The following is a 15403-nucleotide window of genomic DNA, read 5'->3' on the forward strand; positions in this document are numbered from 1 at the left end:
AAAAGTTTTCAAGATAACACTACATTATCTAGAAAATATAAATTAAAACAAAAAGAACAAAAAATATCAAAATTCACCACTTTTTAACAGTTTTTTCTTAATAAATCTCTTCCATGCACGGTGACCCAAACTTTTTTCTTTCCATTTTGAAGTACTTTTGTGTGTCATTAATGCTGGAAAATATTTTGAAAATTTTGTTAGAATTTTTTTTGTAGATCTAAATACGTTTTTTCCATTGAAAATAAAGTGGGTGGGGTAATTATGTCAGCATGTAAAAATTAAAGAGATTTGTTAGTGACATTTATGCTTATATAATACTGACATCACCATATATTCATATTAAATTGTAAGACCTGAAATCCCTATAAGATAAAGTAGGATATTATATGTTTTATAAAGTACCAACATTTTTTCAATTTTACAAAATTTCAGAAATTCGTAAACAGTGGGTGAAGAATTAAAACGAGTTTGGTGACCTATGTTTTTTCTGCTCTTGTTTGTCTTAGAAACTAATGTTCTTCAAGCTCACAGGGTATGAAGAAATTCTTAATGTTAGAAAAAATTCGCTCGTACATCCTTAAAGGTAAGCTTCTTTGGGAATACATCTTTTGTCTAATATTACATATACTTTGACTGTCAATGTTCTATTTTGTAGAAAATATCAAACTCCTTTTCCAAAAGTATTTCTTCTTTAACTTCATTTTGGTTGTGTGTTTAACATATTTATCTAGGTACTCCCAGTAATGAAAATTGGTTAACTTATATATTTTCTCAAACATGGGAGTATTGTGTCGCTTTCACTTCCAATTTGCACTTTTTGCAAAGTTTCTACAAATCAGAATGTGGACAAACAATAGGATAATACATATTAGTGCTGGGATACATTAACAAACAACAATTTTTATATCACATCACATTTATTTCTTAACTTTTAGCTGCTATACACTTTTTGCTGTGTGCATATTTCCACTGATATGAGGTACTTTTAAGACCGCCTCTCCCCTGTGATTTTAAGAAAAATAATCAAATCACTCAATCAAAATGTCCAATTTTTCGCAATATTTCAAAGCTGTTAAGTTTCACTTCTATGATAAACTCTGATTATTCAAAAAAAAAAAGAAGCAAGAACTAGAAAGATTATCACAAACGTCTTTGTCCCTGTAAAAATCTACATATAACAACTATAAAATTTAATGTCAACTTGAGACAACATTTTTTTTTCAGTTTCCGCTAAAAACTGCCGTAGTTTATTTCTTCCATTCGTTCTTTTCAAAGTCGTATTTGGACGAGATACCAGAGTATGGTGCTACATTACTCATCAGCATAGTTGCAATCATTCCCTGCTGATAGTCCTGGTCGTAAGTGACTGGTTTGGTTCCATCTATAAAGAGAAAGAAGTTAGAAAAGTATTACATTGTTTTTCAGAACAGTAAATATTATACTTTAAAATCATTATATGTGTGGAAACAGATTTCATGGTTGTGCCAACCAACAAATTAAATCAAACAATAAAAAAAATCCTTTATACTTTAGGATTAATACTTTCTAATTTTAAAGTAATTCTAACAAATTTTAAAACTATGAATTCACACACCCATGTAACTGGCTTTTTGGATGAAACCATGAAATTTCATACCCACAACGATTTCACAGTATACAGGCTGTAATATTATGTAAATTAAAAAACTGACGTGTCTTCTACTATTAAAACTTCTTCAGCTGACCTACAATATTTCTTAGATATAAACAATGAAGTAAGCTGTAACAAGAATTTTAACTCGTATAAGAAATTTAGAATTTCAATGAAAAGGAAGAAATAAGAGAAACAGCATGACAAAAACCACAGAAAAGGGTTTACAGATTATGTACCAATTTTGGTCCTTAGGAGCTCAACAAAAGATTGAATATTAATGGGTCATGGCCTTCCTTTTTTTTTACCAAATCCAATAATGTGGACAAGGCAATTGTGATTTGTGTGTGACCAATTTTCGCTGATTTCAGGGCTGATTATAACTCAACTTACCTGTAAAACTCTAATTTTATGCTCAATGTGCAAAATTCAGAAATTTATATACCCAACACATAGCCATGAATTTCATGGTTGCGCAAATGAAAGGAATTAAATAAAAATAACATTTCCCAACAGCCCCACAACCCACTCTCATCTTTCTAAAGAAACATCTTTTTTGCTTGAAATTTCCAAGATATACATGAAAATGTGTGCAGCGTAGTGAAACCATCTGAACCACTTTTTAGAAAAGGATCATCCAAGGACAGTGACTGGGAAACCCATGAGACATGAGCCATAGTCACATAAAAATGAAAAATGTCTCATAAGTTTTAAGTGCTGATGAGCCCTGTGTCACATGGCTAAATTGTATTGAATGCAAAAGGATGAAACTATTTAATAGTGCAAATCTTACACAAAGGAATGTATTTAGTGTGCAGATTCAAAGTGCTTCCAGTGTTTAAAAATATGTTTTAACATCGTATTTTATTCTAGACTTTCATTTCTTGTCAGTTTTCAATAATTTTCTTTATTGACAAGTTGTGAAGCTGTTACAGTTTTAGTTACTATATTTGTTTTTTACTGAGAGCTTCTTTAATCTGAAATATGTACATACTACAATGCCAGTTCCTAGTTTACAAGTCGCATTTGTCCCACAGAAATTTCTGAATGTCACATAAAATTTTTAAATGTCACATAATTTATTGTGTATGACGAGCCATTGTCCCATGGACACAATTTCTTTCCCAGTCACTGCAAGGTATAGGAATATCCATGCCAAGTTTCATCAACTTCCGTCAAATGGTTTCAAAGGAAATACTGTTTGAACAGACTGACAATGCAAAGTCATGACAGCTCTCCCTCAGCTCTATATGCATATTGGGCTTGCAACACAGTATTGCCTCTATTAGATTATGAATGAAGACCCTATTTCTACAGTTTTACTTTCCTTGTGATTTAAACGGATGTTATGCCCAAATTTAAAATTTGACAAAAAAATATCAGTCCCTACACGGTATATGTGTAAACATGAAAGGTGTGTTAATGTATAAACAGCTTATTGCATTAGGTTGAAAATAGTACACAATGTTCGCAAGATATAATAAACAAGAGCTGTCAGTGGACAGCGTGCTCAACTATTCTCAGTGCTTGATAGTATAATAAAAGCTATGAGTAAAACTTTAACATTACAATAAGCATATTCTAAGTCGAAAAGGGGCCATAATTCAGTCAAAATGCTTGATAGAGTTGCCTCCTCCTTTTTACAGACTTGGGTCATGATGGTAAACGAGTATGCAAAATATGAAAGCAATATCTCAATGGACTTTGAAAATATTTGGGGTGGTACGCAAACTTTAACATTTATTCTAAGTCGAAAAGGGGCAATAATTCAGTCAAAATGCTTGATAGAGTTGCCTCCTCCTTTTTACAGACTGGGGTCATGATGGTAAACGAGTATGCAAAATATGAAAGCAATATCTCAATGGACTTTGAAAATATTTGGGGTGGTACGCAAACTTTAACATTTATTCTAAGTCGAAAAGGGGCAATAAATCAGTCAAAATGTTTGATAGAGTTGCCTCCTCCTTTTTATAGACTGAGGTCATGATGGTAAACAAGTATGCAAAACATGAAAGCAATATCTAAATGGACATTGAAAATTTTTGGGGTGGTACGCAAACTTTAACATTTATTCTAAGTCGAAAAGGGGCCATAATTCCGTCAAAATGCTTGATAGAGTTGCCTCCTCCTTTTTACAGACTTAAGTCATGATGGTAAACAAGTCTGCAAAATATGAAAGCAATATCTCAATGGACTTTGAAAATATTTGGGGTGATATGCAAACGTTAACATTTGTGTGACGCTCACGCTCACACCGGTACGAGTAGGATAGCTCCCCTATTCTTCGAATAGTCGAGCTAAAAATATAGCTAAAACTGACAGTTTTTTTAACAATTTGCTTGTTTGATTATTTTGAGTTTAACACTGTGTTTCAGTAGTATTTCAGTTATGTAACACCTGGCATTTAACCTAACCAGTGGATTCTGTATCAGTACAAACCCGCTCTCCACAAGTAACTGCCAACTTCCCGCTTGAGTCAGAGCTGGAGGACAATTGATGTCAGACACAATGTCTTTTATCAAATCATCACAGAGATCATACGTGTCGCCCGGGGATCGAACTCGCATCCCCATGATCCATGGATCTGTCTTCTCCCTTCTGGAGCAAAGCAGGCGGGCTTACTTATTTTTTAATTTTTTTTTTAAACAAAGGACTATTACTATGTGACATTTAATTGTGAAGGAAAAACTTACATGATGTTACATTATATAAGAACAGGACCACTGATGCAGCTAGAGTGTAGAAAACAATAGATGCGATCCTCTTCCAGTCCCCAGTGGGTGCTTTGAATTCAGCAAATGTCTGGCGGTAGGTATTTCTATATACTGAAATATAGTAAAGGAAAGTGTTAAGTTTCCTACCTGTATGAGCCTATGAGAAACCTACTGACACTGAACAGCACTGCTTCCCTAGATTCATGTTTTAACAAGTGCACCACAATGCAGAGCAATATATGCCCAAAGGTATGACCTTTGACCCCTAAGTGTGACCTTGACTTGAAGCAAGCCATCCGAAACATGTGCTCTGCACATTGTCTCGATGTGGAGAACATTTGTGCAAAGTTTCTTTAAAATCCTTCAAGCAGTTCAAGAGTTACAGAGCGGACACGAAACAAAGTCATATGATCTTTGACCCCAAAGTGTGACCTTGACCTTGAAGCGAGCCATCCAAAACATGCCCTCTGCACATCATCTCAGTATGGTGAACATTTGTGTCAAGTTTCTTCGAAATCCTTCCTGGGGTTCAAGAGTTACAGAGCCGACACGAAATTGCTAACGGACAGACGGAAGGACACGGCATCATAACATAATACGTCCCTTAGGGCGTAAAATTTATTCCAGGCACCAGGCAGGTAGGCAATCTGTAACCATTTTCTAACTAACAAGCACCTCAGCAACCTCTTTCCTCTGAAGCAAGACCTGTCTTTCATAGGATTTGAACTTGCAACCTCATGGTTGTGTGGCTGATGCCATTTAGCGACCAAAGTGTAGTATAAACAGGTGCTAAAAATTGTTCAGTAACTTCAATCAAATAACTCGCTACAGGTTAGTCTACATGTTTAAAATATATAATTTCACTTCTACAGGTAAGGTATAGAGTGTAAGGCTATATTTTATATTTTGTGTGAAAAGCTCAAAATATTCTGAATTCTGCCACCTCATATGCTTGCAAAAATAAAGAAATCTTTGTACAGTTTAAAATCACAAAGACTAAAGGAGCACAACTGTTCGCTATTGATTCAGTAAATTTTCAGTAAACATCCCTTCGAATAATAAATGGTACTGCCCAGACTGAATGATGGTCCAGTCCATTTTATAAATTTCGAAGGGTTAAGGTTAAGTCTTACATTGTTTCTTTTCCTCCAGAGTTAAAGTATTCCAGTCATTCAGTTCCTTCTCCCTGAGTGCAAGAACTTCTGGTGTGTTAGCAGCCCAACGTACACTAGGCATTGGATGGTCGGCAGTATCGTGGTAGTCAAACTGTGCACCGTAACTTGGTCCTACTATCTCTCTATTGCCTGAAACATAATTCATTACCTTATAAGTCACAGGAGACAGCACTCGACTATTTCATGCTGGATATTGAAATTGGGCACATAATTATGAGGAAGCGGAGTGTTTAATGATTTCAATGTGGATGAAGATATTGGACAATAGCTTATTAAATCTGTGTCAAATTTATTTAGTAAAAGCAGAGATAGAGAAGTGTATCAAAACATTAAATAAGTATAAAAGGGAAATAATTCATGGACAATTTCTGCAGAAGTAATGCACCATGACATTGAGTCATATCATGTGGCTAATAATGTGGAGCAATTATATGAAGTTTTAATTAAATAAGTGGAATAGAGCAGAAGTGCATCACAACTTGAACCAGAAATTCTAGTAAAAAGCTGGCATAACTCGTAGCATTTTGGTGCCAGCATCATGAACATTGTGTCATATTACATGGGTGACCATGTAGAACAACTGTTTGAAGAAATATCCTTATTTGTCTGAGCTCAACTTTGTGGATTGACCCAAGCAGAAAATCCATGGAAAAGAGACCCGAGAGTGTAAATGTTTTTACAGTACTTAACCCAATACTGATAGCAGCAGTAATGAGCACAGAGAACAAAATTTAAACGTAAGTTTTGTAAATTACCTATCTGAGGATAGTATTTCTCCTTTAACTCTTGGCTCAAACTTTGCGGTGTGGCAGCTTCTGTCACGTCCATCGAGTTTTTTACACCTACACATGGGAGCTCATTCAATCTCACCCCACCTAATGAAAAGGATCTCTGGTGGACCTTACCAACCTTTGACAAGGCTGAAACTGCCGTTTTGCTCAACATTCTGTAAGCAAGAAATAAATGTATTACATACTCAATTATAAACTCTGTTAAGTTACAATCAAACCTGAATTGTCAATATTTTTCCGAACTGATGTTCAAATTTCATATCGGGTCAGCCTTAAAATATCTTTGTTTCTCCTACTGGGACCCATGCCGGTGAAGGTTGGTAGGGAAATTATTTTTTGATTTACAATACCTTACTTTAAAAGATAGTTAAAAAGTAATACAACTGAACAAATAATGGTGTGTTTTGATTACAGTTTGATTTTGAAATAAATTTGCTTGATTTTTCTTTTATTATACATGTATCACAATGCCATTCATATTATTCAATATTCATCTTTCTAAAGAACTCCAATGGTGGTACATGGACCTGTATGTTTTAACACTGAACTTCTCCTTAAAAAGTTTTTTTAATTTAAATTTTGGCATTATTGATGGATTGTTATAAAATACCGCATGTCGCAAAAGCAACATCCCCTTTAAAAAAAATTGAAATTTTGAACTAACATCTTTTTTTATCATGGGCCCTGATTTGAGGATCCCGAACTGGCAAATGGTAAAATGCATTTTGGTCATAATAATAGCATTATTAAATGGTACACGTATGTTAAAAAGCTCAAAATAAAAAAAGATTCTACTACCAACACCAAAGACCTTTAGAGTAGTGTATAACTTTTATTTGGGTCTTATAGACTACAATAGTTGAAAAAAACACCCCACAAATTCAACATATGAAAATATCCTGATCGGTTGTCTAATCAACCCGGTTAACGTATTGACTCAAAACTTATTTCACTGGGAAACTGTATAATCAACAGATGCTGGCTTGATGTTGTTTTTGTTTCCTTTACAACAGATTTGTACTAAAAGATATTTACGGTTTCGTTCTTTCTTGTTCAATACGATTTAGACATGTGACCCAAGGCGCACCAGCGCTTAAAACTTAAATGACATTTTTCATTTTGAAATTTTAACAGTGATTTCCTGTAGTCATGGTTATTTATTTACTCAAACAGTAAAATGAATTCATCAATTCACGAGCACAATACATGTCTTAAAGGTGGTCAATCACATTTAATCAACATTTATGCCTGTTTCTCGTCGATTCGAGCTTTCTCATCGATTCGAGCCCTTGTATTTTAGTAGAATTCATGCTCATGTAGCATGTTCTTCCATCAGAAATTTGTGTCATTAACATTTTAAAATGCCTTGAAAAAAATTAGTCATGAAACCACTGAAAAATTGAGTAAATACCTGTTTTAATATTTTGCATCAAAAATTGCTTTTTTCAAAAGAAAATTACATAGTGGGTAATATTGTGAGCCCAAATTTCAAATTAAAAGCATCCTGAGCATATTTCAACTGTTGTAAGGAGTGAACAAGAAGTCAATCTTGATAGATATTTGCTTTATGGAAATAGAATATGCAAACATTAACACTTGATGACCTTCCATTTAAAGGGCGCGAATCGATGAGAAAGCTTTAAAATGATGTGGAGTTTGACCTCCTTCAGTCTTGTGCAAAAAGTACATGTAAAAGATGGTAACATTGTAATTCTTATTGCCCATTGTTAAATGCAAATATTTTTGTAACAAAAAAACAAAAATTATTCAATTGAACAGGTTTACAAAAATATGCACAACCCTATAAGATTTAAGAGGCTCGAATCAAGGAGAAAGCAGCATAATGACATTTTTTACTTTTTGTATATTCTGGTAGAGAATTATTTAAGGAACAAAAAGACCGATTACATAGAGTTAGATTCCTATTTGAAATGTATATTTTATTACTTTTATAAAATTTTGTAATTACTCCCCTTTAAAATGAAACTATATAAAAAGCTGGGTATTTCTTTTTATTTCGATACAATGTCTAATTTTACATTTGCATTTGACAGACATATCAACTATTGAACAATCTGAACCAAAATGCAAGTTTTAAAGCTGTGTGTAGCTTCTGAATTCATTTATTTCCAATCTATCTTGGTTGCGCAACCAAGATAGGCAAAGGGAGGTAATAATAATTTTTCAAACTTGCGTTTCTAATGAATTCCACCTAAATACATAATTTTTAATGCAAATATTTTACAAATTGAAATATATTAGAATATGTCTAATATTTATACATTTCCTTAGGCAAAGTATGTTTATCAAATTTATACTTATGATAAAATAACTCTATCTTCGTTGGGCAACCAGGATAGGAAAATGAAATTTTAAAAATACCTCCAGTGAAAATCTAATTTGTATTAAGTGTTAAGTGAACATAAATGAGTGTAAATGATCAGATGCTAAAGTTTCAAACAAATCCGTTACATGGCCAAAATCGGATTATCCACCTTTAAATACTAAAGAAAACATTAAGTTTATTATTTTAATTCATCAGTCCTGAGAAAAGCAATAATTTGATATAAGCATCCAATTACAGCATACAAACTGCTACTCATTATTCATCAGATTTGCAATCGTATTTTTCCCGGGAATAAAGAATTATAAATACAGTTTCCTGTCACAATGTATTTATAACGACGAGAAGAATATGAGAGCAAACTTTTGAAAACATAATCCTTTTTTTAAAGATGAAATATACAGGTCTAGGAAAGTGGTATATTTGTAGATTATCTGTAAATTTACAGATAATCTATAAATTTACAGATTTTTCAATCTATAAATTTACAGATCAAGTGTTTGAAAACTGCTAAAATTATATCTAGACTCAAAATCGAAGCTTGAACTAATTGATTTACTTATGGTATGCATAAATAAAGGTCAGTTGTAACTTTCAGTCATTTCTGTTGATTTGATTTTTCTGAAAATGCAAAAAACTCAAAGTCAATTAAAATGGAGGAAACTAACAAAAGACCATAATTCATGCATACTAAATAAACCAATTAATTTCAAGCTGCGGTTCTGAGAATGAATGGAATTTCATCAGTTTTCATGCACACGAATCTGTAAATATATAGATCGAAAAATCTGTACATTTAATCTGTAAATATACCACTCTCCTAGACCTGATAATTATAGTCTCTATAAATACCATTCATACTGATTACCTGACATCTAGACAGCCCTGTACAGGTTGTCTAGATGTCCTGTATTTAGACTCCGGGTCAAGAGATCCAGTTACCAGACCCCTAGCCACTGCCTATGGGAAAACAGCATATCCCTGTTTCTCGTATTCTCAGGGTTTCTCATATTCTTGTTTTTTGCCTTTAAGTCAAATGATATAACGTTTGTTTTTTTCTAGACAGGAATGGTACAAAACTGACACACTGAAAATTTCAAGTGATTCGAACACAAACTGGTGAAACTATTGGCATTTTACTGAATTTTCAAAAAAAAAATCTTATTTTTTTCTGCTGGTGTTAGCAAATTTGCCATAAATTATTCATTATGCAATTAATTGTCATTTTTTTCTGGTGGTGTTAGCAAATTTGCCATAAATTATTCATTATGCAATTAATTGTCATATTTCTTGATGTATTTACTACAGAATATATCTTTTTATTATGCCCCACCCCCCTTAGAAGAAGGAGGGGTATACTGTTTTGCAGATGTTGGTAGGTCTGTCGGTCAGTCGGTATGTAGACCAATTCATTTCCGGATGGTAACTCAGGAACGCTTTGACCTAGGATCATGAAAGTTGATAAGGGAGGTTGGTCATAACCAGCAGATGATCCCTATTGATTTTGAGATCAGTATGTCAAAGGTTAAGGTCACAGTGACCTGAACAGTTAAACGGTTTCCGGACGATAACTCAAGAATGCTTGGGCCTATATCATCAAAGTTGATAGGGAGATTGGTCATGACCAGCAGATGACCCATATCGATTTTGAGGTCAGTAGGTCAAAGTTCAAGGCCACAGTGACCCGGAACAGTTAAATGGTTTCCGGATGTTAACTAAACAATGCTTAGGCCTAGGATCATGAAAATTGATAAGGAGGTTGGTCATCACCAGCAGATGACACCTACTGAATTTGAGTTCATTAAGTCAAAGTTCAAGATCACATTGGCCAGGAACAATTGAACGGTTTCCGGACAATAATTCAAGAACGCTTGGGCCAAGGATCATGAAAGTTGATAGAGAGGTTAATCATGACCAGCAGATGACCCCTATTGACTTTGAGGTCAGTAGGTCAAGGTTACAGTGACCCGGAACAGTTAAACCATTTCCGGATGATTACTTGAGAACGCTTGGGCCTAGGATCATGAAACTTGATAGAGAGATTGGTCATGACCAGCAGATGACCCCTGTTGTGGTCAATAGGTCAAAGTCACATTGAACCAGAACAGTAGAACTTTTGTTTACAGTGAGCAAATAATTTCTGTTCCTTGTGCAATTAGTGTTCAAATGCATAAAGGGGGGCATTTAGTGTTCTACCAGCTCTTGTTACACAATGGTAATTTTAATGTTTTAAATTCTACAAGTTATGTGATGAAGAGTCAAATCTAAATGGCAGAGGCTATCCGCACGACGGTCGTGCCGATAATTTTCCTTATCCGCACGACCGTTGTGCCGATTATTTTCGTTATTCGCACGACGGTTGTGCCGATTATTTTCGTTATTCGCACGATGATCATGACTGAAAGTAATGTCGATTATTTTCGTTACTGATACAACTGAAAATACTGTATACATATGTGAAATTTAGTTTATCTTTTCTGAAGTTTTCAGTTTATTCCTTGGAGATTTTTTTTAACAACTCTTTAACAAAAAGTTGCAAAACTGCACTTTTTATGCTTTAAACATGGTCAGTGATGTTACATGTAGAAATCAACTTGCTGATGTCTCTTAAAAAATAATTTTAAAAAATCGGACGTACCTACCCTATTTTTTTAGCATGCTACCGGGAACAATTTTTTAAAGACTTATCAGATCTCCATAAAGTACAATTTTTGCATGCACCTGCCATCATTATGTTGAATCACTTGCACACGATTTATTTAATTAAAAACATATGAAAAGTAAAATAACGGCATAAAGGTATGCTAACTAACTGTTATTAACTATGCAAGAATATGTGTTCTTTGCATTCTTTTGACTTATTTGCAATTGATGAATTAATCATGATGCTATAACAGCTAGTATTTTTAACTAAGATATACCTTACGCCAAAAATAGAAACGCTACCGAAACACCTGTCGTGCGGATAAGAATACTAATCGGCACAACCGTCGTGCAAATAAGAAAAATAATCGGCACGACGGTCGTGCTGATAGACACTTCCAATCTAAATCCACGGGAATACAAGAAACTCTTGGTCCATTTCTGTGGTTGATACTGTAACAAAATAATTAAATGGGATAATTTCTGTAACATTTCATGGCTCCATCTGAAAGACAAGTGAATGTTCTACAAAATAACACCCAAATACTGTTTATGAGATGGTTAATCTGTTACTGGGAATTAAACAACCCCTTAGGCCCCTGATAATACGAGAAAACAGGATGTCAATGGAATAAACTGATATCAAAATTAATAAAAATTTGATTCCCCCAGGTCCCTTTGTGGATTTACCATCATATATATTATTCAAGTCCTGTGCTTTTTCGAAAATTGATCATATTAATGTGAACGTGACCAGTCAATTTCTCATCCCACCCACCTAAATTCAAATGAAGCGGTCAGTCGTCAGGGCATTCTTCGAAAACTAATAATGGAACAGTAAGGTCTAAAAGAGATTTATCATTAATCGAGGTACACTCATTCTTTTTCATTCTATCGCATGAGATATTAAATGTTCGTTTAGCCATATCGGCATAATTTAGATCAATAGTTTTACCTTCGCGCAACAAAGTATGGCCGAAGGACAACCTAAGGTCGGCTTGAATGGAATTAAAAACTGAAAGTATAACGGCGTAACAATGTTCGGCTTATATGACCAGGAGATTAGCATGAGCGAAGGTTTATAGAATAGATTAATTTATTTATTCAATCGAACTATGTCACAATTTTCATAGTTTTTCAATGATTCATAATTTTATCACAAATACGTAGTCTTAATATATTTTTATACTTTATCTAAGCTAGAGATATAAATAGACAGGATCTTGTATATTCGATAAAATAGTGCACATTCATTTTAATAAATCTGTAATATCAATCAAGCATATTTTCCGACATCTATATTCTGCGGAGTTAAATATAATTCTGCGGTACCATCAATGTAACACGCTCATGTTCAGTGATGCAGTAATTACATTTCGTTTACATTTTTCTTTCATCAATCATAAACATGTTACTGATAATTCTATTTCTGTAAAAATCAAAGCAGAAGTCGTAACTTCGAAAAAAAGTTTTAGCCGGATTTTTAACAAAATGTTTGCTTTTATACTAACTAAGATATCCTGAAAGTTAAGTAAGCAATCCATTAACATAGAAAGCCATGTATTTTTTTTTTTACCAAAATAGTCGAAATTTACTGCGGACCACCAAAGTTTTTTAATGATAAATTCAAAATTAATCAAGATATTTGGAATTAAAGAAAAGAAAACCTAGATATGCAGCAATTAAAGATATGTTTATAATGACTGCAGTTACACGTGATCAGTACTGTTTCCAAAATGTTAAATGAACTAAACTGGCAAACCCTAGAACAACGCCGTAAGATCAGTGCAGTTACTAAGTTGTACAAGATCTAACAACACCTTGTCTGTTGATCATAGTCACCCGAGTTAGAAGAACTAGAAACCTGAACTATTTAATTGATACCGTATTCACAGACAGTATCATGCAAACTCCTTTTACATCTGTGGAACAGTCTCTCTGTGTCTTTGCAAGCTAGTCCTAGCTTAGAAATATTTGCTGAGCAGCTGCCATACTTCTATCAGTTCTAATTCAACTTCCTGCTTTTACTTTTAACCTAGCATGTACAATAGTTCTTTTACTTTATCTTTGTGATGCACATTATTTCTGTGTGTTTTACTATTTTTAACAGCTATCCCTGAAAACGCGCCTGCTAATCATAATAGTTAACGATTGCCAAGCAGTAGAATATACACATCGACATAATCTCAATAGTAATGTATTATATTAAAAGAGAAATTGGAGTTAAACATAGATCCGCAACAATAATCTTAAGAGCACTGGAATGCTTTCTTACCTATTCTGATATGCATGACCGAATTCCACATTTTTACTGTTTCTGTCCCAGATACTCATATGACAATGATATAACAACTGTCCAATGTCTCCATACGACAAATAAGTTACAGTGTTCTTTTTCTTCTGAAGAAAACCATGTACTTAAATCTTTGATGAGAAAATTGAGAATTCATACCAATGCATGATATCTCATGCTGCACAGCACGTATTAAATGTAAGCTACGTTATGTCCGATATTACATGCATTTTTATCCGCGACGAGTAGCCCATATTATTTACAGCCCTTAGAATGGACGTACTTTTAATATAATTTAACTCATTTTCCTCCGTTGCTTTCTGAGAAATAGTATCTTAGCATATCTCCTAGCATAACGTCATAAGATGAATGTTACATAGTTAATTATTAGTGATTAATCCATCATTGTATGCATTTTGCGAACATTTTATCTATGTAAGTGAATATCACATTTCCTGTACACTTAATGGAAAATCGTACGCACTGAATTGCTGTTAAAATGACATTTCCCAAGTTTTTATATATCGTAGCTACTGTTTTTATCAAATGAATCATACAAATATACAGTCAAACCTGTGTTTATTTGTTTTTGTGGTTTTTGCCGTTTAAGGGCAGTAAACCTAACCAGTGTTCATTGATTCTGTACCAACACTAACTTGTTCTCCGCAAGTAATTTCCAACTTACCTACGCGAATCAGAGGTAGAGATCGAAATGATTCATACATAATGCATGTTATTAAATCGTCATGGAGAACACACTCCTCTCCCGGGGCTCGAGCTTACGACCCGGTGATCCAAGTTGCGCAGAACGCCGATTACGGTATTATCGGACATGGGGGATTTGTCGGATAAGCCAATGAACATCTTCTCATTGACAGTTGTGTTTGAATTGTATAACACACAGGTTTTTTAAAAAGATTTTCCCAACATATTTACACGCGGAATAATAAAAGCAGCAACAGAAAATGTTTTAAGTAATGGACACCGATTGACAATCGGCATTTTCCGTTCGACTTCGGAGTAGACTAGTAACGGCAGTCGGCATTTCCCGTTCGGTCTCGTAGTGGACATGTTATGACAATCGGCATTTTCTGTTCAACTTCGTAGTGGACTCGTAACGGCAGTCGGCATTTCCCGTTCGGTCTTGTAGTGGACCTCTAATGACAATCGGCATTTTCTGTTCAACTTCGTAGTGGACTCGTAACGGCAGTCGGCATTTCCCGTTCGGTCTCGTAGTGGATCCGTTATGACAATCGGCATTTTCCTTTCGACTGCGTTTCAAGTCTCCACGTTCTCCATTTGTTATAATAAAAATCTCTGATATGGTCGGAGGATGTCGAAATATCATGCAAGGATATACATACATTTGCAGTTGTACTATAAGTGTACGGAAATTGCCGATTGTGTACGGAAATTGCCGATTGTCATAATAGGTCCACTACCATAAAAGGCACACAGAACATATCGCATATGTATGTAATCAATCCACCTGCAGTTACTAATAAGGTAGCTCTAATGATTTTTTACAAATATTCAGATCCAAATATTAAGATGTGTCCGATAAGTAAATTTTCATAAATGTTTTCGGTTTGTTTTTTATATGTAGGCTAAGTGTACACAGATTGGCGGCATTGCAGAATTACTGGAGATGCTCTATATGGAATATTTCTACAAGAGAAGTGGTTACAGATCTGGCACTCGCTACCAAGATCATCATTCATCAGATCCGGTACCCGATATATCGAATGAAGATTGGGGACTTTGTTTACAAATCGACGTTTCAAATATTTTACGCCGACATTTACTATTTGTT

General features: G+C 34.3%; 1 protein-coding gene across 2 annotated transcripts; it reads right to left on the minus strand.

Annotated features, from left to right (window-relative positions):
• Positions 1–898: 898 nt before the first annotated feature.
• LOC123548845 (cytochrome c oxidase subunit 4 isoform 1, mitochondrial-like) lies at positions 899–13646 on the minus strand. 2 transcript variants are annotated; one of them, XM_045336426.2, is made up of 5 exons: positions 13573–13646; positions 6275–6465; positions 5478–5648; positions 4324–4455; positions 899–1381 (listed from the first exon to the last, which is right to left on the minus strand). In XM_045336426.2, exons 1-5 carry the CDS (start codon positions 13629–13631, stop codon positions 1248–1250), a joined length of 687 nt encoding a protein of 228 aa, XP_045192361.2. In that variant the 5' UTR covers positions 13632–13646; the 3' UTR covers positions 899–1247. The 2 variants fall into 2 exon arrangements, with proteins under 2 accessions (XP_045192361.2, XP_045192362.2); XM_045336427.2 differs by lacking the exon at positions 13573–13646 and adding an exon at positions 12253–12373.
• Between the last annotated feature and the right edge of the window lie 1757 nt (positions 13647–15403).

Source organism: Mercenaria mercenaria, chromosome 6 (genome assembly GCF_021730395.1).
Source record: "Mercenaria mercenaria strain notata chromosome 6, MADL_Memer_1, whole genome shotgun sequence".
In the NCBI taxonomy this organism is placed as follows: Eukaryota; Metazoa; Mollusca; class Bivalvia; order Venerida; family Veneridae; genus Mercenaria; species Mercenaria mercenaria.

Excerpts from the sequence above, each read along its gene's own strand:
- LOC123548845 (XM_045336426.2), bottom strand. The coding sequence starts at position 13,631 with ATGAGTATCTGGGACAGAAACAGTAAAAATGTGGAATTCGGTCATGCA. Across the intron at positions 4,456-5,477 it reads TCTGGAGGAAAAGAAACAAT|TATATAGAAATACCTACCGC; the intron begins GTAAGACTTAAC and ends ACTATATTTCAG. Across the intron at positions 1,382-4,323 it reads CTTATATAATGTAACATCAT|ATGGAACCAAACCAGTCACT; the intron begins GTAAGTTTTTCC and ends TTCTCTTTATAG.